Source organism: Squalius cephalus (assembly GCF_949319135.1).
Source record: "Squalius cephalus genome assembly, chromosome: 12".
NCBI classification, from domain to species: Eukaryota; Metazoa; Chordata; class Actinopteri; order Cypriniformes; family Leuciscidae; genus Squalius; species Squalius cephalus.
Genome location: NC_137133.1, coordinates 37,867,463 through 37,889,433, shown reverse-complemented (window position 1 = coordinate 37,889,433; position 21,971 = coordinate 37,867,463). Strand labels below are relative to the sequence as shown.

The 21,971-nt window shown below is 43.8% G+C and overlaps 1 protein-coding gene across 1 annotated transcript in view; it reads right to left on the bottom strand.

Moving 5' to 3' along the window:
* The window catches only part of apobb.2 (apolipoprotein Bb, tandem duplicate 2), a 35,955-nt gene extending 14,835 nt beyond the window's left edge, over positions 1 to 21,120 (bottom strand). The window contains exons 1-15 of the mRNA XM_079888975.1: positions 21,047 to 21,120; positions 19,404 to 19,433; positions 19,151 to 19,254; positions 18,923 to 19,068; positions 18,085 to 18,232; positions 11,019 to 11,171; positions 9,884 to 10,008; positions 9,166 to 9,251; positions 8,632 to 9,082; positions 8,101 to 8,212; positions 2,350 to 2,496; positions 1,018 to 1,229; positions 745 to 940; positions 443 to 622; positions 182 to 361 (exon numbers count right to left, since the gene is read on the bottom strand). Coding sequence (XP_079745101.1) covers positions 182 to 361; positions 443 to 622; positions 745 to 940; positions 1,018 to 1,229; positions 2,350 to 2,496; positions 8,101 to 8,212; positions 8,632 to 9,082; positions 9,166 to 9,251; positions 9,884 to 10,008; positions 11,019 to 11,171; positions 18,085 to 18,232; positions 18,923 to 19,068; positions 19,151 to 19,254; positions 19,404 to 19,433; positions 21,047 to 21,098 — 2,322 coding nt within the window. The 5' untranslated portion in view covers positions 21,099 to 21,120. The remainder of the gene's footprint in view (positions 1 to 181; positions 362 to 442; positions 623 to 744; positions 941 to 1,017; positions 1,230 to 2,349; positions 2,497 to 8,100; positions 8,213 to 8,631; positions 9,083 to 9,165; positions 9,252 to 9,883; positions 10,009 to 11,018; positions 11,172 to 18,084; positions 18,233 to 18,922; positions 19,069 to 19,150; positions 19,255 to 19,403; positions 19,434 to 21,046) is intronic.
* Positions 21,121 to 21,971: the final 851 nt, after the last annotated feature.

The following is a 21,971-nucleotide window of genomic DNA, read 5'->3' as shown; positions in this document are numbered from 1 at the left end:
TGAATAAATCTGTCACCAAAACAAGTTTTAGTACAGCTACAGTTTACTTATATTTCAACAATAAATTGGAGTAGAAACATAATTGTGTTATTAAAAAGTTGATATAACAACTTGTTTGCATTACTAATTCTGATGACAGAATCCATGTGATGACAGCTGTGGTTGGTAAAGCTGTACTCACGTCAGTGGGGATCATCTTAAGGAGATTATGAATCATCTTGCCATCTTTTGTATCAAGATACCCAAGTTCAGCACCCAGAAGCTTGAGGTACACCATTGCTTCAGGAGCATCTTGGGCCTTTAAGTCCTCGATAAGCTTGTTGACACTATGACTGATTTCATTGACTATGTTTTGAGAAGCCTACAGGACACAGAAGAGATTGAGATTGGAATACAGCTGTAAAGAAATACATCCATTTGCAACTTTCACTACATTTAATACCTGTCGCTTCTTCCTATCGTTTCCCATGAACGGCAGCATGTTGTCTAAGACCTCATTGAGTTCGGCGGGCATCTTGTCGGTGGCATATAAGGTGGTCTTCATGATAGTATCTGGGAAGAATCCATCGTCACCAAAGAGAGCCTCCACAATGGGCTCAAAGCCCTTTCCCTCTATGCCAATCTGAAAGCAAGCATCAAAGACATTAGGGCTGCTTGATTATGGCAAACAGAATTTGGCAAAAATCAAACAGATTTCATTGGGCCATAATCAAGTAAATGTTGGACTTTTATTGACCTCTGTACCTCAAACAAGTCCATATCAAATCCAAAAGCATTCAAGGTCATCTCCAGCATGACCTCCCTTGGAAGTTCATTAGGAGATTCAAAGATCATGTTTCCCTCTAAAGATCCAAGACTGTAGTACCGAGAGAGTTCGTTTGGTTCCATTAGCATTTCAATTTCATTGCCTTGAAAGGCCTCTCGAATCTTCTGTCTCAAGCTAGGGAGTAAACAAAACAAGATTACCTTTTCTTCTGAAAATTAGATTAGGTTCTTCCCATTACATTTATTACTTACTCCAGGGTCTCTGGTGCTGTAGAGCTCAAGATGTTGCTGATATGAGAGATGATAAAGCTCTTGACCTGAGGATTTTCCTCAACAAGGAGAGCCGCTGTCAGTTGAGCGAGTTCAGCAGGCGTGGGGTTCTTCATCAAGATGAGATACGTCGCTACACGCTTCTGTACGGATGCGGTTCTGTCCAGAATAGCATGCATGAGCACCTCTCGGCCCTGTAAGAGCCATGAAATGACCTTTAGGCTAGGGCTGTGACATATATTAGAATAAAATCAATAACGCGGTATGGCTTTAGTGCGATTGTCAATCGTGCATACTGTGATTTAATTAAGTAAATACATGTTCAACCAGTTTCAGAGTGATGTGCGTCATTTACACACGTTTACAACATGAAACAGTGTTTCAGAGTCTCATTAGCTGTTTCTACCCATCTATGTTTGGGATATTACTGGATGGAAACGCCAAGATGCAGATAGATTCTAAAAATTAGCATTAAAAAAACGTATGCACTTATTGAGGTGGATAATTTCTTTTCCAATAATAAGACATGCGCATAAACTACGATGGAAACACATTTAGCTAATAAATCCCTTTATGCGCAATAAAAAAAACTCAGGTGACTTTGCCTCCAGGGGATGTGATTGGATAACTGTACTAACCAGTGGACCAATCGCATCACAGAGTCTCAGAGGTTGGTTTGACCTGAAATGCCTGAGCCAAAGTCTGTTATAAGAATGATTTGGTTTAATTCCCAAGAAGCGTCTCACATGATTGAGTTCACAAACAAAAGGAATCCGAACGCAAGATAACAAGATATCATCAAGTCATTTATAATGTAGGAAAAAAGAGTTCTTACCCAATTGCAGCCTTTTTATTACAGATATTTTGCTACAATTTCCCAGGAAGTGACGATTTTTTCTAACACACATTGACCGCATAAGTTAAATTCGCAACTTTGGATGGAAACAAAGTTAATTACCATTAATCAAGCTGTTCTGAGACTCTGTGAGCTGCACGCGTGTAAATGAACATAGTGCTTCACTCTGAAACCATCAGCACATTTATTTATTTGCCAGCAACCCATCAAAATCTTTTTTTAAAAATTTTCTATGCAGATGAACTTCCCAACTAAATAACCCCAATCATTCTAGAATGATTCATTCTCTACAAACAAAACTAGAAGAACTAGAATAGAAACTTCCTGCATTTTTTTCAATATATAATCGCAATATATATCACAAAATATAGCAATGTCAGTATTTTCCAATATTGTGCAGCCCTATTTTAGACTGACTTCAAACTCACCAAGAGCTGTGGGTTTATTTAACAGCTCACCTCGTCAGGTACAGGAATCTGTCTGTAGACCTGGACCGCGGCCTGTTGGACTGCAGGGGAGGCAGCCGGCTGTTTGATGCATTGAATAACAGACGACTGCAAAGCAGGACGCGCAGCTCCCAGTGCAGCCACCATGTTGCCAATGACCTGTAATAGACTTTTAGGGTAATCTAACGAGACCAATTTCATGATGTTTGGCCAAACCGTTCAGCAGTTATAAGCAAAAACGTCTCGGTTATGTATGTAACCCTCGTTCCCTGAGTAGGGAACGGAGACGTTACGTCGGATGACGACGAATGGGGTTTCGCTTAGAAAGCCTGTCATCTTCGAGTATATAAAACGAGCCAATGGCAATGAAATGCCATGGGTCTGCGGAATTTGCATAGCGTAGGTCCGCCCCACGTCGTGGGTATATAAGGAAGTATGCTGGCAACATGCAGATAAGTCTTCGCTGAGGAGCCGAGACTGAACTCCGGCGTTCCAGCGGTACAGCGGAAGTGGCAGGGAGACGTAACATCTCCGTTCCCTACTCAGGGAACGAGGGTTACATACGTAACCGAGACGTTCCCTTTCGTAGTCACTCCAAGTTACGTCGGAAGCGGTCTCATATGAAGCAATCCGAGCGGCGTTACTGCGGCTGCGGATGCCATATGCCCCAGGAGCATTAAACCGCACTCTTACCCTCGAACTGATGAAGGCAAGTCAGCAGTGACTGCCCGCGCTCGCTCGTAAGCTGCGCGCACATGGCGACCGAGTCGATTTCCATACCGAGAAAAGAGATCCTCTGCACGGGGCAGAGTTTGCTCTTCTCCCAGTTGACCCGAAGGCCCAGACGAGCTAGGTGCCGGAGCACAAGGTCCCTGTGTTCGCAAACCTGGTCTCGAGAGTGAGCTAGGATCAGCCAGTCGTCGAGATAATTCAGGATGCGAACCCCGTGTTCCTGTAGAGGAACAAGGGCTGCCTCGACAACCTTCGTGAAGACGCGAGGAGACAGGGCTAGCCCGAAAGGGAGAACCGCGTACTGGTATGCCTGCCCCTCGAAAGCAAACCGAAGAAACGGTCTGTGTCGAGGAAGAATGGAGACATGGAAGTAGCCGTCCTTCAGGTCGATCGCTGCAAACCAATCCTGTGGCCGCACGCACTCGAAAATTCGTTTGGCCGTGAGCATCTTGAACGGCATCCTGTGAAGGGAGCGGTTCAAGACGCGCAAGTCGAGGATCGGTCGTAACCCACCGGATTTCTTCGGTACAATGAAGTAGGGGCTGTAGAAGCCGGACTTCATTTCGGCTGGAGGGACAGTCTCGATCGCACCCTTCGCCAGTAGGGTGGCGACCTCCGCTCTCATGACAGGGGCATAGCCACTGACCATAGTGAAGCGGACTCCCCTGAAGTGGGGAGGAGATTGCGCGAACTGAATCGCGTAGCCGAGCCTGATGGTTCTCGCGACCCAACGGGACAGTCTGGGAAGACTCCCAAAAGCTGTACCAGCGGGGTCAAGCGAACCACAAACGTACCCTGGTGGTGCAGCGAAGCGGAATGACCGGCCCGGACGTGGGTGGCATAGCGGCCCAGTGTGGGGGCACGATCATTAACCGCATCCTGCCAGAGGAGGCCAGGGAAGGACCAGCGTTCCACGGGGGCGTGCTCTGGCAGGGGTCTGGCGACAGAGGACGACGAGAGTGGCGAGGCTCGTGAGCGGCGCGCACTGTCATCCACAGCCTCTTGGGGCTCGGAGGAAGGGGCATCAGTTCTTGAAACAAGAGATTCTACCCCGGCCCTCCACCAGGGGACGGAGTGGCCCTGCTACCAACTCCTGAGAAGAACTGAGCCCTAACTCCAAGCTGCCCGTCTCGAGAGTGCTGCTTAGCCTGGCGTTTGGCCGGCTAAGGGGCGGAGACGGGCGGTGCCACCCTCCTGCAACCCTCTCCTGCTCGGAGCTAGTGAAGGCCCGAGGGGAGGGGCCGCAGGGAGGCGGCCTCGGCGGGAAGCAGACTAAGGAGATCGCACGGACGGATGATCGCTGGTGCAGAAGGCCTCAGTCTGCTTCTAGGGGGGGTCGAAGACTGTAGGGTACAGTCCTCAACCACACCGCCGAGGAGCCCAGCCTGAGACATGGGGGAGCCGAGAAAATGAATTCTCAGACCCCCTCACATCAACCTAGCTGAACCCATTCCTGGACCACACCTGTGGACATCACCTGGCCCAGGATCACGCAGGTACCGATGTCGCCCGTAGAGCAAGGTCAGCAGTGTGCGTGGCGGATCGACCAGCCCGGACATGGGAGGCATAGCGTCCCTGCGTGGGGGTGTGGTCGAGTTTCCGCATTCTGTCAGTGTTGGCCAGGGAAGGACCAGCGTTCCACGGGGGCCAGGTCTGTCAGCACTGCCTCGAAGGCAAAGGCGACACACAGTGCCACGATAGTGACAGAGAACATACAGCCCATGATCGCCACGCGATCGAGTGCAGCGAAGGCGGAGGACGCCCACGGGCCGCAATAAGTCACGGGGACTCTTGCGAGCCGGAGGCGTCCTGATGCACGTCCGGGAGAAAGGCACTGGGAGCGAGTGCTGTAGGGCTGCAACAAACGATTATTTTGATAATCGATTAATCTAACGATTATTAGAACGATTAATCGACTAATCATCGATTATTTCGCCGACTAATCAGTAAGATTGGAACGATTATTCAGCTTTTTCAATTAGTTAAAACACTGAGTTATAAATATTCTAACTATAATATAAAAAAAAAGAAAATCACTTCAGCTTTTAAAATGTTTTTTTTAATGATCTTTGAGTCAACTAAACAGGTCATTCTCTTTAAGTTTTCAGATTTCTGTCCAACTCAAATCACACACAAATGCTCTAAGCATTGGTTAAATATTCTGTTCTCTTTCAATAGAAAAAAATAAACAAAAAAATAATCATCTGCATTACAGACAAACTTAAACTGCAAACAGTTAAGAATAAAAAAATAAAATAAAAAATTGACATGACAATTGAGCTGACAGAGACATTCTCATTCACCTTTTAATTTACAGTATAAAAAATTAACTGACATGATATTCTTCATAACATCTCCTTTTGTAAGTCTTCATGAATATGGAACAAAATACAAGCAAGTGATAAGACTGTAATACCTAATAATAAAAACAGCCCTGACTACTAAGCTCGATCAAGCTTTATTCTATGCAAAACTAAATCATCACATTACTGTAAATATATTATTATTGTTAATATTATTGCTATTATTAGTAGTATTGCATTCTCTAATAAAGAGATTTACTGCTAGTTATTTAGCTCCAGCTGGAGAACATTCACCTCTCACCGGCTTGTCTCGTGCCGGGGTGTTTCCTCTTTAAGTGCTTTAACATGCATGTTGTGCTCCCGTGAAAAGCAAGTTACGCCTTGCATGTATTGCACACGACAGCATTCTTGGTTTGAAGTTTTGTGAAACTTTCACACACCTTGCTAGTTCGGATTCGTTTGCACTAATTCGCGCTGTGTTTTCATCTACCGCAATAGCATTTGTAACGGCTGCATTACACTCTAGCGCTACAGCGTCGTAGCGGTCAAATCGCGATATTGCAGGCCCTTACATTAGGTCACGTGGGATCAAACGACTACTCGACAACAAAGATATTTGTCGACAATTTTTTATTGTCGACATTGTCGACAATGTCGACTAATCGTTTCAGCCCTAGAGTGCTGTAGAGCAACACGCGCCCAGAAACCAATCGTAAGCCTACAGCGCTAGGGGGGAGGGCAGCGCCACTCCAACCGATGCTTTCAGCTGCCGGGAAAGCATGGCCATCAGCTCTGGATCTGACTCGACTAACGCTGACACTCCCGAGGAAGGCAACGCAGTCGAATCCTCATTTCCAGAGGAATCAAGCCCGCCTTGTGATGCTGTGAGTGACATGACACCATCTGCTGGAGTCCCGAATGAAAACACTGGGTCCCCGAGAGGAACCAGGCACACACGGAAGCCCCACTGTTTGCGATGTGGAGGGGGGCGTGGCCCGAGGAAAGCTCGTCGGAATTATGCCACACCATAACCCTCAGATCACCCTGGCCACCAGCCAAAGTATCCCCTCTCGAGGAAGAGATAGATTGGGGTGTGGCAGAGGGGACTCTCACACAGAGATCATTGAGTCTCGATCTATAAACATCGCGATGGTCATGTTCCCGCAATGAAAACATGACTCATCCACGAGCGCTGCCGAGCGTGATTAAGCCCAACACGCGAAACAGCGCTCGTGACCGTTGGACAGATGAGTCACGCGCCCACATCCAGAAAATACACGGGCGAGCCGTCTTGAAAAAGACGTGCTGCGTGCAGCTCTTTTAGAGAGAGAAAAAAGCTCAGCAGAGTGCTGAAGCGCCCAGGGAGAAACACACACACTGTCGGCAGATCACTGCACAGATCAGCAGCAGGCAATGCGATCTCGCTGGAACACGCCGTCACACCAACACACTGAAGAGCCGCTCGTCTCGTAGAGTGAAGATGATACAGAATGGCTTGTAGGAGTGAAGAAAACTCTTGGCTCCGAAGCGAAAACATATCTGCATGTTGCCAGCGTACTTCCTTATATACCCACGACGTGGGGCGGACTTACGCTATGCAAATTACGCAAACCCATGGCATTTCATTGCTATTGGCTCGTTTTATATACTCGAAGATGACAGGCTTTCTAAGCGAAACCCCATTCGCCGTGTGGGATTACAAATTTATTAAAATGTTTAATTTAGGTTTACATTGAATTTAGCATGTTAAGGTTAGGTATAAATTATTATTATCAGAGTTTTCTAGCAAAAGACTCCGGTCAGTCCTGTTTTACTGAAACTCTTAATGGCTCTTGGAGTTTGTGTTTTAGCAAGAAAGTCCTGCCAGTCCTGTACTCGGGTCTCAGCATTTGAATAGATATGCTGAGTGGGTTAGGGTGGGCAGCACTCTCAGTCTAAAACAGGTTCTGAAACCTGTCTCATCACACAGTTTTGGTTCCTGCCCCTAAATGTATATAAACTGTAAGAGAACATTCACTTAGTCAGACTTGGTGACTGCAGCTACCGACAGCTCGTGTTTTCAATAAACAATCCTGCTGAAGAAACAACCAAGTCTCCTGGTCTTCGATTCTGAGTTTACAACAGTCGTCATCCGACGTAACTCGGAGTGACTACGAAAGGGAACTCAATTCTTCATTTCTCTTGACCAGTAGGTGGTGTTGTGCCACAAATGTGCAAGTACAATCGAGTCATGATTATGACATGTACCAAGTTTCGTCCCAATATGCTGAAGCATTGGAGAGTTATAGCCTAATGTTCATTTTGGCGTGTCTAATACATTGTACAGTATGAGTACGATTTGGTCTATCAAAAATAATTTACAAAGTTTTTCCTTAAATGCATGCTTACATTACTCTGAAGCACAACAGTTACTGTACAGTGCGTGGCATTGGTCGAAAATAATTAAAAGAACGACTTTTTGATTGATCCCTTCTTATGGATTAGGATGCAATAAAATTACCAAAACGACCTTGGTGTTCGTAAAAAAACAGACAGGAATTTAGCCGGGAATTTTTATGCAGATAGTGGGAGAAAAACACAGAGATTCTTTAATCAGACGGCAATAAAATCACAGTCTAACTCCTATAAATGTTGCGTCCCCATGAGAAACAATTACCATCTGAATAGGGCTTTAGTTGTAGAGTCTGAAGTTGAATTTATTAGCATGTAGGAATTTGTGTGAACATACCTTCAAGGATAGAAAGACGTGTTCCTGGTCACCTGTGCAATCACCGATCTGTTCAAGGGCGTAATCAGCCACTGCCTGGATCTCACTGGTGACTCCATCCGTCTCAAAGAGCCTTGGGTCACACAAAGAATAAAGATGTTGTTTTGATGAAAAGTTCACTTGCGTGAAACATGGACAACAGTCAGTGAGACAAAACTGTAATTTGTCAGAAAGTGTCTTTTCACATGGTTGCAAATGAAAAAGTACTATATTTATACAATTGGAATAATTTGCCATTTTGCATTTCAAGGTAAACATTACCAATCAAAATTTTGGAATAATAACAATGTGCATCCATTCCCTTGGAATAGAAGCCAAGATCTTGGCCAATTCTTAACTGTTTGAAATTCTACCAAAATACTACAGAAATAGATAGATAGATAGACAGAAATACTACCAATTGGTAAAATTCAACTCATATGTTAGTTGACGATTTATTTTTACCTTAATCTAAAGTTTTCAATGGAATACATTACTACAGCAGTCCCTCACCTTCTCACAGCATTGCTGAGAGCATAGTAGATGGGTTTGCTTGGCTTGAACTTTGCCATCGCCAACATTTCCTTCACAATGACGCGGGAGGACTGGGGGATCATTCCCATGGCATATACAGCAGCGTCAATCTCACCCGAGAACTTGTCAAAGGTCCTGAATATCTGCATGACAGCACTGCTGCATTCTGGTGTACCGCACTGTAGCAAAGCCTGGTACGTCAAAGACTGAGAGATTTCCAATGCCTCGGGAACAACAGCCGTCAAGGTTTCAGCTTCCATCTTGCGGATCACGCCTACGAGCTTGTGGGCCAAGTGGGCTCTCTTACGTCCATCGTTGGTCTTAGAAAGCCCAGCAATTTCCCTCAGAACAACAAGAGCGTCTTCTTTATCCTGGATGGGGCTCATGTCAACACTGCTGTCTGGATGGAGGGGTTTCATGTTGGCCATATCTGGAGGAATAACAGTGCATTTTGCATTCAGTTTGACATGCAAGCAAATTATGAACATTCATACCAAAGAGATGTTCTCTTACTGTGGTCAAAGACTCTGTCACTGTACTTAGCAACTCCCAGAAGGGTCAAGGCCTGTTTGCCAGTACTGACCACTCCATATTCTCCCCTGGTTGAGTCAAAGTCATAGAGACAAACATCAGTGTATGAGCATCCAAGATACTTAATGTACATTTATACATTTAGCAGAAGCTTTTATCCAAAGCATTTAAAGTCACCATGAAAGTCAAAATGGACAATTCTTATTTTTCATGGAATATCACAGTATTTATTATAAATGATTTATCTGTGCACATCATTATTTTGTTAAATTCATGTTCCTCGAAATCTTGAATCAGAACTTCCTCTCCCTCTTGTAGCGACATCTCTTCTCTTCTCTGATGACGAGGGCGGGGCAACCTGTCACTCACATGAGATCAGCCAATAGCAAACCACAACCATCCAATCAGTTCCCCATGGACAAAAACCAAAACAGCTAAATATTTCTTGTCTCATGACATTAAGTTATGAATCACTTAAATGATTCAGACTAGTATATTTTCAATTAAAAACAGCAGAATTCAAGTAGTTTGCACCACTGGATTTTACTGTTATTAACATTTCTATGATAAGACACTGTTGAATATTGTTTAGGTACTTAGATCTTACCTCACACTATTTGAATGTAAAAAATGGAAGTAACGTGCTGAAATTCATGTTAAGACATTTACATGAGCTACAGGAATTTATTATTTCACTTACTTATGTGAAAAGAGCACAAGAACATGTTTTTCGGTACAAGTTCCAGAAGTCATGTGGTGCTGCTCATTATTAAACTTGTAGATGCAGGTCTGGTTGCTTCTGATCAGCTGAGCAAGAGGATATTTCTTGGGAAGAGAGAAGGACAAACATTGGACATCTCAACCTACTTGTCTCCACTGGTAAAGGGGTCATGACATGGATTTTTTAATTTATTTTAATATTTATTATTTTAATATGTTCCTTGAGGTTCCCTCTATAACTAATTGTCACAAAAGTTTAAGCCTTGCCAAATTAAATATTCAGGCACAAGAAGAAGCAAAAGGGGACTCCTTTCGTTACTCACGTGCTGTGAGGGAAGTGTAAACATCGGAAGCAGTTATCATAAGTAAACATAATCAGTTATGTCTTAAGTGAACTTAAACAGTAAAGAAAGAAAATGCTTGTGTACAGTATCAGTTTATTGGATCCGTGCATTATGTCTGAAAGTGACAGTAGCCTTATATTCCAATGGGCAAAGAAAAAAAAATCACTGCTCATGACTGAATAACTTTTGTAACTTTAATACGGATTAATCCGGGTGGGGGGAATATATATTTATGGCTGGTAAATTTTCTTAAGTCACCGGTCACTGGCAGGTATGGCAAAAAGTTAGTTTTAGGCTTGTCAGTAAAGAACCACTGATTGGCTAACATCATTGCATAGGAAAAAGTATCAATGCCCACTCGCTATTGCATGTGAGTAAATGTTTTGAAAATATTATCCATATGTAGTGTGTAATATAGTTGTTTGTGAATGTAAAAGGTCTGCAAAGTGCAGATAAATGGAGTTATTGGGCCAGATTTACTAATAGCTTGCGCCAGCGCAAACTCTCTTTTGGTGTTAAAAGAAAACATTTTCATGATTTTCAAGACACGCAGTAAATAAATGTTTGCAGCTGGCCTTCGTTACTGTTACTGTTTGTATCACTGTGTATCAAGTGCTGAGAAAGAGCTGAAATTCAGATATGCTAATGGTTTCCGACCAATCACAGCAGACTGGGCCATCTGACCAATCAAAGCATTGGATGAAAGTAAAACCCAAAAACAAAATAAAAATAGCATAATGGGGCACTTTAGTTCTAGGTCTCTGAACTCACCATGCCGGTGATGAGGGCGAGGGGACTGGTGTGGTCTTCGACTGGCCTGAACTTGTCACAATCGGACAAGTCTCTTCTAAGGGTGACTTCGGTGGCGACGTCCTCTCTGGTGTTCACGACATAGTCAGTCTTACACAGACCATAGATGGTGGGCTGGAATAGAAACGGTCTGAATTTTAGAGGTGGATTTGACATGAGCGTCTTCCCATTCAAGAATGAAGTTTACCAAAGGACCAGGGCTACACAATCCCGAAAACTGGCATTGCGACATTTTGGTTTTCTGTGATATATATTGCGATTTAAAAATGCAGGAATTTGCTGAATGCTGAATGATTTAGGAATTTATTTTGAAGTTATAAATAAAAGGTTATTGGAGTACCTTTTTGCTTCGGAGCCAAGCACTTTGTTGCTTCTACAAAGAGTGTGACTTTATAGAGAAAACGAGCCTTTCTGGATCTCTCCTTCCCGGTGCGGGTGTTACAGCACAGCAGCATGAACAGTCTTTCTCGTCTCTTTCTTTTTTCTTTTTGTGTGTATTGAGCAAAAAAAAAAGAAGCTGTTGTAACAGTTGGTAAGGTGCGCCATCAGTGCGCTCAAAAACTTTTCACCGTTTCCCGAACCCTCGAGGTTGGATGATTGGTATCTCGGGGTGGCGCGCGCTGGTTCACAGCAACCCACCCCAGTGCCTTTCTTCCCGGAATTGCATGAGGAGCTTACGGAGACGTAGACGGCACCTTTTACTGCCAGAAACCATTCCGGTGGCTCCTCCTCCCTCACCACCCTTGATGGCTGGGCGGCTTAGGGATACACGCGTATCCCGCCAGTGGAACGGGCCATTGCTATGCAACTGTGCCCTAACTCCACTTGGCGCGGAGAACCGTGTCTTCCTTCCCGGGCCTGTAAGTACTCGTCGGATTTAACCGGCAAGGCTTACAAGGCCTGTGGGGAAGCTGCCTCTGCCGTGCACGACATGGCGTTGCTGCAAGGCCATCAGGCCAAGGCACTGAAGGACCTGCACGAGGGTGGTCAAGATCCCCAAGTTCTTCAGGAACTTCGCATCGCGATGAACCTCGCATTGACCGCTCGGTCAGTGGTTCATGCGATGTCCACTTTGGTGGTCCAGGAACGCCATCTCTGGCTGTGTCTGGCCGACATGAGGGAGACTGACAAGCTCCATTCCCTTAACTCCTCCATGTCCCAGACCGGCCTCTTCGGCGATTCGGTCGAGAACTTCGCCCAGCAGTTCTCGGCTGTACAAAATCAGACTGAGGCCATCAGACACATCCTGCCGCGACGGCCAGCTGCTGCCTCCACCCCACCGCCTGCGGCTCCTCAGTCTGCTCGTCGCCGAGGGCGGCCTCCTGCTCCTGCCTCCCGCTCCATCCCCCGGAAGAATATGAAGAAGGAAAAGCTTAATTTTCCTTATGTTTTTGTTCCGCCGCTGGCCTCAAAACCAGCGGTACCCAAATTTTCAATAAAAGAGCAGTTTCTTCCATCTCTGGGTCCGAAGAGAGAGAGCAGTGGGGGAGAGAATCCTCACCACTCTCATCCGCCTCTTCTATCGCCAGCAGGTAGCAGTGTGCAGTTCGAGAACGCAACCAAGGCGCCTCCTGCACCTCCGGCCTCGTGGAACCAGGTAAGCTCAGACTCCGCTACGGGCCGCCTCCCAGAGAGAGCCTCCAGAGTCGAGTACCTGTGTTCTACCTCGCTGCCCCACTCCTGGTACGCCTACGGTCCCTTTGGTCCCGCTTGCATGGTCTCTGCGAGCCTGGTTAGCGCTCCCCAGTCCGTCTCGCTGGCTCATTCGGACCATCAGGCTCGGCTATGCGATTCAGTTCGCCCAGTATCCCCCCCAGTTTCGGGCCATCCACTCCACTACAGTGAGAGCAGCCGATGCCCATGTCTTGCACGCGGAGATCGCAGTCCTACTGGTGAAGGATGCGATAGAACCGGTCCCTCCAGCCGATATGAGGTCAGGGCACTACAGTCCCTACTTCATTGTACCCAAGAAAGGTGGTGGGTTACGACCGATCTTGGACCTGCGAGTTTTGAATCAGAGCCTTCACAAGCTACCGTTCAAAATGCTCACGCAGAAGCGCATTTTCGAATGCATCCGTCCCCAAGATTGGTTTGTAGTGATCGACCTGAAGGACGCGTACTTTCATGTCTCGATTCTTCCTCAACACAGGCCGTTTTTGATCTTTGTGTTCGAGGGTCAAGCATATCAATACAAGGTCCTGCCCTTCGGGCTGTCCCTGTCTCAAGATCAGTTATGTGAACACAGGGACCTCGTGCCAGACCATCACCTCAGCCAGCTGGGCCTTCAGGTCAACTGGGAAAAGAACAAAGTCACCTCTGTGCAGAGGATCTCTTTTCTCAGTATGGAGTTGGATTCGATCGCACAGACAGCGCGCCTCACAGAGCAACGCGCTCAGTCGGTGCTGAACTGCTTGAACATGTTCAAGGGCAGGACGGCGGTCTCACTGAAATTCTTTCAGAGGCTCCTGGGGCATATGGAAGCGGCAGCAGCAGTAACGAGCTGTCACGAGCTGTGCTCCCGGGAGAATGGCGACTCCACCCCCAGGCGGTTCAGCTGATCTGGAGAGGGTTCGGGGAGGCTCAGGTAGACTGCCAGTTGTTTTACTCCCTGACCAAGGGAACACTCGGCATGGACGCACTGGCACACAGCTGGCCCCGGGGCCTCCGCAAATATGCATTTCCCCCAGTGAGCCTACTTGCACAGACCCGTGTCCGGACCGCTGGAAACTCCATATCTGGTCCCTGGACGGGACGCGGAGGTTCTAGGTGACTTACCCCCAGAGGTACTTAACCCTCTGGGGTCTAAGGTGTTTTTGGGGTCCTTGAGATGTTCTGACATGCCCTGACATTTTTGCTTTTTTCAGTTGCTTATAAACATATTAATGTCAAAAAAAAATTACACACTATTTAGCACAAACAGGGCTACCATGAAATGTGAGCAACAAGAATGTACATGTCTGCATTTTTGAGAGAATAATGTTTATGCGTGGTTATTGAAAAAACTAAAAACTAAAGTTTCTGAAATAAGGCCATAAAACACATTCTAAATATGTGCCAATAAGACTTTTGTCTAAAATATGTCATTGCCTAGTGTTTTTTCTTCAAAATGAAGTGAAAATCACCCTGCCTTATCATTCACATAACACAATACATTGATTTGAATTTTGCAAAGCACTTTCTGTTTGGAAAGGCCATATGCGGAGTGGGCGTCAACGGTCATGTATATATAGTGGTTCACACCTGAGGAGACAATGGGGCCCGCATACTTAATTAGCCATTCATTCAGGTGAGTCACTGAGCCACAAGAATGCAAGAGCAACAGTTGGAAGCATCTCAATTCTTTTTTATTTTTCCACATATTGTGCTTGCAATTTGGCCTATAATATCCAAGGAAAACATGTCTAGTAATTGTGCAGTTAATTCTCATACTGTATTTTCAGTTTTGGAATATTTATCCTCTCCCCAAATTTGTCAATAATAAAACACAATAAAAGTTATTTAAAGAAAAGGCTTATATTTACCTTTTAATAGTTTGTTTACATCTACCTTGTAAATATATTTTTTTATTAAAAAGGTTACAATTACAACAATTCAAGTGTAATCTTTCTTTGTAAAAACTAAAGTATACATTTTATCATACATATTTCAAAGTTAAGGATTTGATTGATTATTTGATAACTTTATTTTTGACAAAACATATTATATTTAACAAACTTATTTGAAAGCTTATTTGAGGTGGCAGATATTTTACATTAAAAATGTATAATCTATCCAAAACTAATCAACGAAATGTTGTCTTTCATATGTCTGTAACATAGGTCTTTCATTTTTATTATAAGAAATATAAATGTTAATTTGCAGTTTAATACGTTGCTTATACAAATACATTTTATTTCAACATATTTCAGTCGATTTTTACTCAGTATAGCAATACAGTTTGCTAAAACCGAAACATGCATACACAAACAGAAACGCCTGACTGTAAGTTGTTTTTATGAAATATTAGGGCATATAAATGTTAATTTTCAGTTTAAAACGTTGCTTATACAAATAGCCTACATTTTATTTCAACATATTTCTGTCGATTTTTACTCAACTCAGTACGGCAATACAGTTTGCTAAAACATCATCATTCATTCACACAGAGACGCAATTTAAATTTAAACTGTCTTTTTGCGAGCTGTGGTAAACAGCGCGCATCTCTGCCGTTCATTCATTCATAAACAGAAACCCGATTCACGTGAGAAGAAAAAAAAACTTACAGTATTCCTCAGCTCGCTCCTCGATATACCCGCACTTCTGAGGTACTTTTTTCATTATTGTTATTCCTCACAGCGCTACGAGACGGTGTAAACATGTAATGATCTGATAAACTTGTATGTTTTCTCGAGCTGATGGGGGCGTTCACAGGATTGCGGGGATTGCCTCATTCATTTGCGTTTGAATAGCGCGCGCTCTCCGTAGGCGGAGTCACATTACATTTGAATTAGTTGTAATGAGGTCGACTGGAATCGCTCTCTTTTAATACAGATTTCACAAGATGAGAATATTTGTTTTTTATATAAATTACTTCATTTAAGAGAAGAGAATTCAAGCTTCATGCCTGTATGTCTGTTTGCCTGTTTGACTGAGTATTCGCTGAGTTATTGTTCATTTTCGGACGCGTTTCAGAATGGTCTTCACTGACAGATAGAAGGCAGAACTCGCATCACGTTTATTTTTCTTTATTTGGCAAAAAGCACAACACTTTGTTTTTATTGTGAGTATACACAAAAATAATACACATTTAACAGAATCGATTGATGTATGAAACTTGCTTGTAATATCAAAGTCCACAGAGCAAAATTAATTTCTTTTGAACTGAACTGAAAAAAAGCGAGCTGGTATCGCCGGCGATACCGTCGACCTCAGGGGGTTAACATCATCACTTCTGCGCAAGCGCTGTCTACGAGACGTGCGTACACCTTGAAGTGGAACCTGTTCGTCGAGTGGTGTTCCTCTCGCAGAGAGGACCCCGAAGATGTCCGATAGGGTCAGTGCTTTCCTTCTTGCAGCAAGGGTTGGAGCGAAGGCTGTCTCCCTCCACCCTCAAAGTACATGCTGCCGCTATTTCAGCATATCATGACCACATAGATGGCAAAACAGCTGGAAAACACGACCTGGTCGTCAGGTTCCTTGGGGGGGCGAGACGTTTAAATCCTCCTCGTCCCCCCTCCATACCCTCTTGGGACCTTTCCCTGGTGCTTCGAGCACTTCAGGATGCTCCCTTTGAGACTTTGCAGTCAGCAGACTTAAAGCTTCTCTCCTTGAAGACTTTGCTGCTGATTGCACTGGCCTCGATCAAGAGGGTAGGGGACCTGCAAGCATTTTCGGTCGACGAATCGTGCCTACAGTTCAGGTCGGGTGACAACCATGTTGTACTGAGACCCCGGCCTGGCTATGTGCCCAAGGTTCACACTCCACGAGAGGCGTTGCATCCTCCTGGGTGCTGGCACGTGGCTCCTCACTAACAGATATCTGTAGAGCTGCGGGCTGGGCGACACCTAACACGTTCGCTAGATACTATAGCCTAGGTGTAGAGCCCGTGTCCTCCCATGTTCTCACCCTAAACGGGCAGAGGCACTGTGAGTACCAGCTTTGTTGGCTTGCTGCACCCTACTGTGCATCCTTATTGCTCCAGAGTCAAACCTGTTGAGTCCTCCATCACCCTCGGCCCGGACATGGCGGAGCGTCCGGTGCCAGGCCTTTATCCGCTGAATCCTTGAGAACCGGGTCTAGGCTGGGTCCCACATGGTTGACCCTATGGGGATCCCATGTGTGTATATTCTCCACGGCTGGTCCTAATGGAAGCCCATGTCTTCCCTTGGGCTAAGTCACCCACTATTCATATGCAGTACAACCCTCGGGTTAGTCCATATGTATATTCCCACATAACTCTCTTTAAGAATGTGGCTCCCACAGCGTTCCCCTCCCTCAGATCGGGCACGCTTTCCCAGTGTTATCCAATAATCTCACTGTATGGGTTATCACGGAACAACAGTGTCAGATACTCTCGGTGTAAGCCCTCTCCTATCATCCTTCCAGGCAAGAAGGTATGGAGGCTTACACAGGTAGGGTAGGGATTCCTATTCGTCCGTCACCAGACGACGTACGTTGTAGTGACCAGACGATAGGGAACGTCTCGGTTAAATATGGTAATCCTCGTTCCCTGAGGGAGGGAACGGAGACGTACGTCCCGTCGCCACATCTGCTGCTGCCCGCCGGGGCGACCAGCTTTTCAGGCTTGGCTCCTCAGCAAAAAACTGAAGTGCAATCATCACCAGCTGCTTATTTTACCCGCGCTGCGAGGCTGCACAGCTAATGCAAATGATTGCACGCCAATGTGTATTGGCTTTTTTTTGTTTCACTCGAAGTAGATTGGCCTCTCTAGCGAGATTCCAATTCGTCCTTCACCAGACGACGTACGTCTCCGTTCCCTCCCTCAGGGAACGAGGGTTACCATATGTAACCGAGACGTTTCTTTGTTATTATTTGTGAAATTTACTGAGTGAAAATTGTTTCAAAGTAAATTCTACACTGTTAAAAATATATATATATTTTTAAAAGTGCTCAAAAATAGAAATCTCTCTACTTGAGTTTTCATAGACCACATTCCCAGTGTTTCAATAAGAAATATATTGATAAAACTAATGTAAAATAAAATAAAAATCAACTAATACAATTTAAAATTCAAATATTTACATCTTAATTTCTTCATTTTTAAACAGTCACCCACCAAGGTTTTTTTTTTTTGACGAGCAAATAAAAATATGCGCCTCTGGTTTCAGATTGAAACTCAGCATTTGGTTCATTCACATGCTTGTAACCCATGAGATCAGGTGTAGATTACGTACTTCACTCTGAAACCAGTAACACATATTTATATATTTACCGTAATTAAATTGCAGCCTGTGTGATTTGACAAACGCAATAAGCCATATCACAATACCGATTTCATTTTGATAAATCGTGCAGCCCTGCAACGAACCATGTCTTTGTTCCTGTCCTCCTCAAGCACTGGGACAGCAAGAGCAGAAATGATTCCCCTCTTGATGTTGAGGATGTTTATCAGCTCGTCTTCCTCAGGGAAAAGCTTGATGTCATCGTCTCCCTCAACGGTGAACTTCAGAGGGCGTCTGAACAAAGAGAGACGAGTCTGCTGAATATGACCATCTGATACCAGTGACTGAATTATAAGCCCTAGGGTGCTGATTGAGATGCACCCTAGTTATTGTTAGTGTTGTCAGATCCAAGGTTTGAACAAATCTGTGAGGGCTGAATGAAGGAGAAAGTAGAGGACCCAGTTGCAGAAACGAGAGCTCAGTCAGAGAGTATACTTAATGTCTCCTTAATGTAATTCCAAAACATAATCTCCAAATGTTCCAAGGAGTCAATACAAAGATGATAAAGTAATTCCAAACAAAAACTCCAAATTGTCCCAAGGAGTTGGTACAAAAAAATCCAAAAGAGATTCTAGAAACATCAAAGGGTAAATGATGTTTCCCAAAAAAGTTCATAAAAAAAATCCCAAACCTTCAATGGGAAAAAAATAAGGACAACAAAATGAAAAAGTCAGATAATCAAACTGAGCAAATAAATCCAGAGAAAATCACAAGAGGAATTTACCAAAAGACTGGAGAGGTTGGTCTCAACATAACACACACTAAACAGAGGAACAGAGCAACTTAAATACACTCACAGGAAATGAGGCACAGGTGAGAACAATAGCACATGATCAAATGGTGAGAAACTGAAATGAAACACAATGAGGGCCTCTAGATGCCAAAACTAACTCATAAACCTAACAAGTGTGAACAGTCCTTTACCTCTCCATGGCAGTTTTGAAGTCCTCCGCACCAGCAGCTGCTCCAAACACAGGCTTTCCATCTGCATCGACGTCAATCACTTCACTCAGTGTGCAGTCGGTGGTGCGCACAATGTAGCTGCATGTACCAGGAGCTGCAATCTCAACCTAATACGATATTCACACTGCGTTGCTGAAAAAACAGTAGTATCTTTAGAGTTTGATGTGGTGAAATGAACTCGTACTGTACCTTGCAGCTGGCCTTGGGACCGTTGACAGCCCCGTTCAAAGCATTCAAGGACTCTGTCTCATAGAAGTATTCATACTTGTTGAAGGGCTTGTATCTTTTGGCCACTAGACAAAGCAGAGCATCTCATTTAATACACATTATCCACAAGTGAGAAACTGCAGGAATACATGCTGACATTTAATATTGAATCAAAGATCATTGCAACTGTAGGTTTTGCATGTACAGTAGATTCTGCAGAATAATTGAGACATACTCAAGCATGGCGCTTCTTCGTCCTGAGCTTCTGCAATATACAAAACAAATGCACATTACTAGATTGAAATAAAACTCGAGCGTTTGCACTGTGGTTACATCTGTAGTCAGGGATGAAAATGTTCAAAAACACCAACTTGAATGTATGTGTAATCCTTTAGTAGTCTAAATACAGCACTTCTAGAAAACTACAGACTGGTATACGCTTTTCCATTCATTGCTAAGTCATTTGAATGAGCTTGGACAACAACAAGTCTAATTTCAAAAGCGGACACTCAACTGAGTCTGCCCTGCTCTCAGTTATTGAAGCTCTGAGACTGGCAAGAGTAGCTTCCAAATCCTTAGTACTCATCTTTCTGGATCTGTCTGCTGCTTTTGACACGGTAAACAACCAGATCCTCCAGTCAATCCTCAGGATAAAGGGCATCTCAGGAACCGCAGAACTCAGGAGTCCTTCAGGGTGTCGTGGAGGGGTGAGGTGCCTCAGGGCTCAGTGCTGGGACCGCTTCTCTTCTGCATCTACATGTCATCACTGGGATCTTTCATTCAGAAACATGGTTTTTCCCATCACTACTATGCTGACAACACACAACTCTTTCTCTCATTCCAACCAGAGGATCTGACGGACATTTCTTGCTGGATGAAGGACCACCAGCTTCAACTCAACCTTGTGAAGACAGAATTACTAGTAGTCTCGGCCAACCCAACACTTCAGCACAACTTCTCCATTCAGCTATAGGCTCATCAACCTTAACTCCTCTCAGGACAGCCAGGAACCTTGGAGTTGTGATTGATGATCAGTTGAACTTTACAGACCACATTGCTAGAACTGCTCTGTCCTGAAGATTTGCCTTATACAACATGAGGAGGATCAGGTCCTTCATATCGGAGCTATACAACTCCTGGTCCAAGCTGTTGTTCTCTCCAGACTGGACTATTGTAATGCTCTCTCCTTCCAGCTTCACTGTCAAACCTCTGCAACTGATCCAGAATCCAGAAGAGTGTCTTTATCGCGCCGAAGAGACGCACGTAACTCCTCTCCTCGTGAATTTGCACTGGTGGTCAATCGCTGCTTGATTGATTCTATTATTCTCCTCATTTATAAGATGCTTCGGTTAAAAGCGTCTGCTAAATGATTAAATGTAAATGTAAAGTTCTTTATTGCAATGACATTCAAAAACAAGAAATACCTGCCAATGAAGTGAAAAAAGTCAAATGAATTCAAACGTTCTGATCGTAGTGCTTAGCACATCATAATTATTCTTTCTTTTTTTTTTATCTCATAATAATGACGTCAATTTCGACTTTTTATGTTCTAACTTCGACTTGGGTCATAATTTACATAATTACTAGATAAATTAACTTTTCTCTTATAATTATGACTTGCATAATTATTCTGTATAATTATTATTATGACTTATGTCAATTTCAACTTTTTATGTCATGATTTTTACTTTTCAATCTCAAAACCATAGTTTTTGTGTTTTAAGGACAAACCTCACTTAATTTTAATATACATGTAATTTTGCATCTTTAGTAAATGTATTTTATTACTTGTACTGGAAATAATACAGAGAAAGAAAATCACTAATTGTGAAATTTCGATTTGTGCTACTCAGAATGAGCGGCAGGAGAGATACTTACTGGACATGGCGATGGTCAAAAGCAGCAGAAGACTGAACTTATTGTCGACCATGATGACTTCAGAACATTTCTTCTCTTCACAGCCTCAGTTTTCAGAACATTTATAGCAAAACAAACTCATGTGTGCAATGAGTGTTTGTTCATTTCAGCCCTTACTCCAAAGTTCATTCATAGGCTGTGGCAGAATAAAATTCAAACCGAGCCAAGTTTGAGATTGATTTCTCAAAGGGACCAAGAGCACAAACAGACATAGTTTACTAAATATTTGGCTTGCCTTTTATTTGCTCAGTTTGTTGTTTCAGTATCGATTTAAGTGCACTGACACAATCGGAGGACAAAAAAAAAAAAAAAAAAAAAAATGTAATTACACAGTGTGTGCAACTTCTCAGTCTTGCTTAATCTATATATATGTTCATGTTTAGATCAGCAAAATTTGTTTTAAATAAACAAGGACTTTGTGACAAACAGAAACTCCTGATGTGCATATTCTGATCTGAACTAATGCAAGGAAAATTCTGCTGCAGGAAAAAAATTAAAGAGTCTATTTAGAATTCAGAAACCCTTGTTATAAGTGACACCGGTGGCCGTTAAGTGAACTGCAGTAGCAGCTTATTGCTCGTGCTCACACTCGTGCACATATAAATGAACATGATAATGAACATGATTCAAAACCCCAATATACTCACATATTTTTGTTCTTAGAAGTAAAAAAAAGTTGAAAATACCGTTGCAGTGATATACTGTAAACGAACATCCCGATGCCGTCTACGCTGCAGAGAGCGACGGATATGTTTGCACCAGCTCTGCGATTCATCATGTCGACAGATGAGGTCATTAAAGGGGTGGTTGATTATGATTTAACTTTTTTTACTTTAGTTAGTGTGTACTGTTGCTGTCTGAGCATAAACAAAATCTGCAAAGTTAC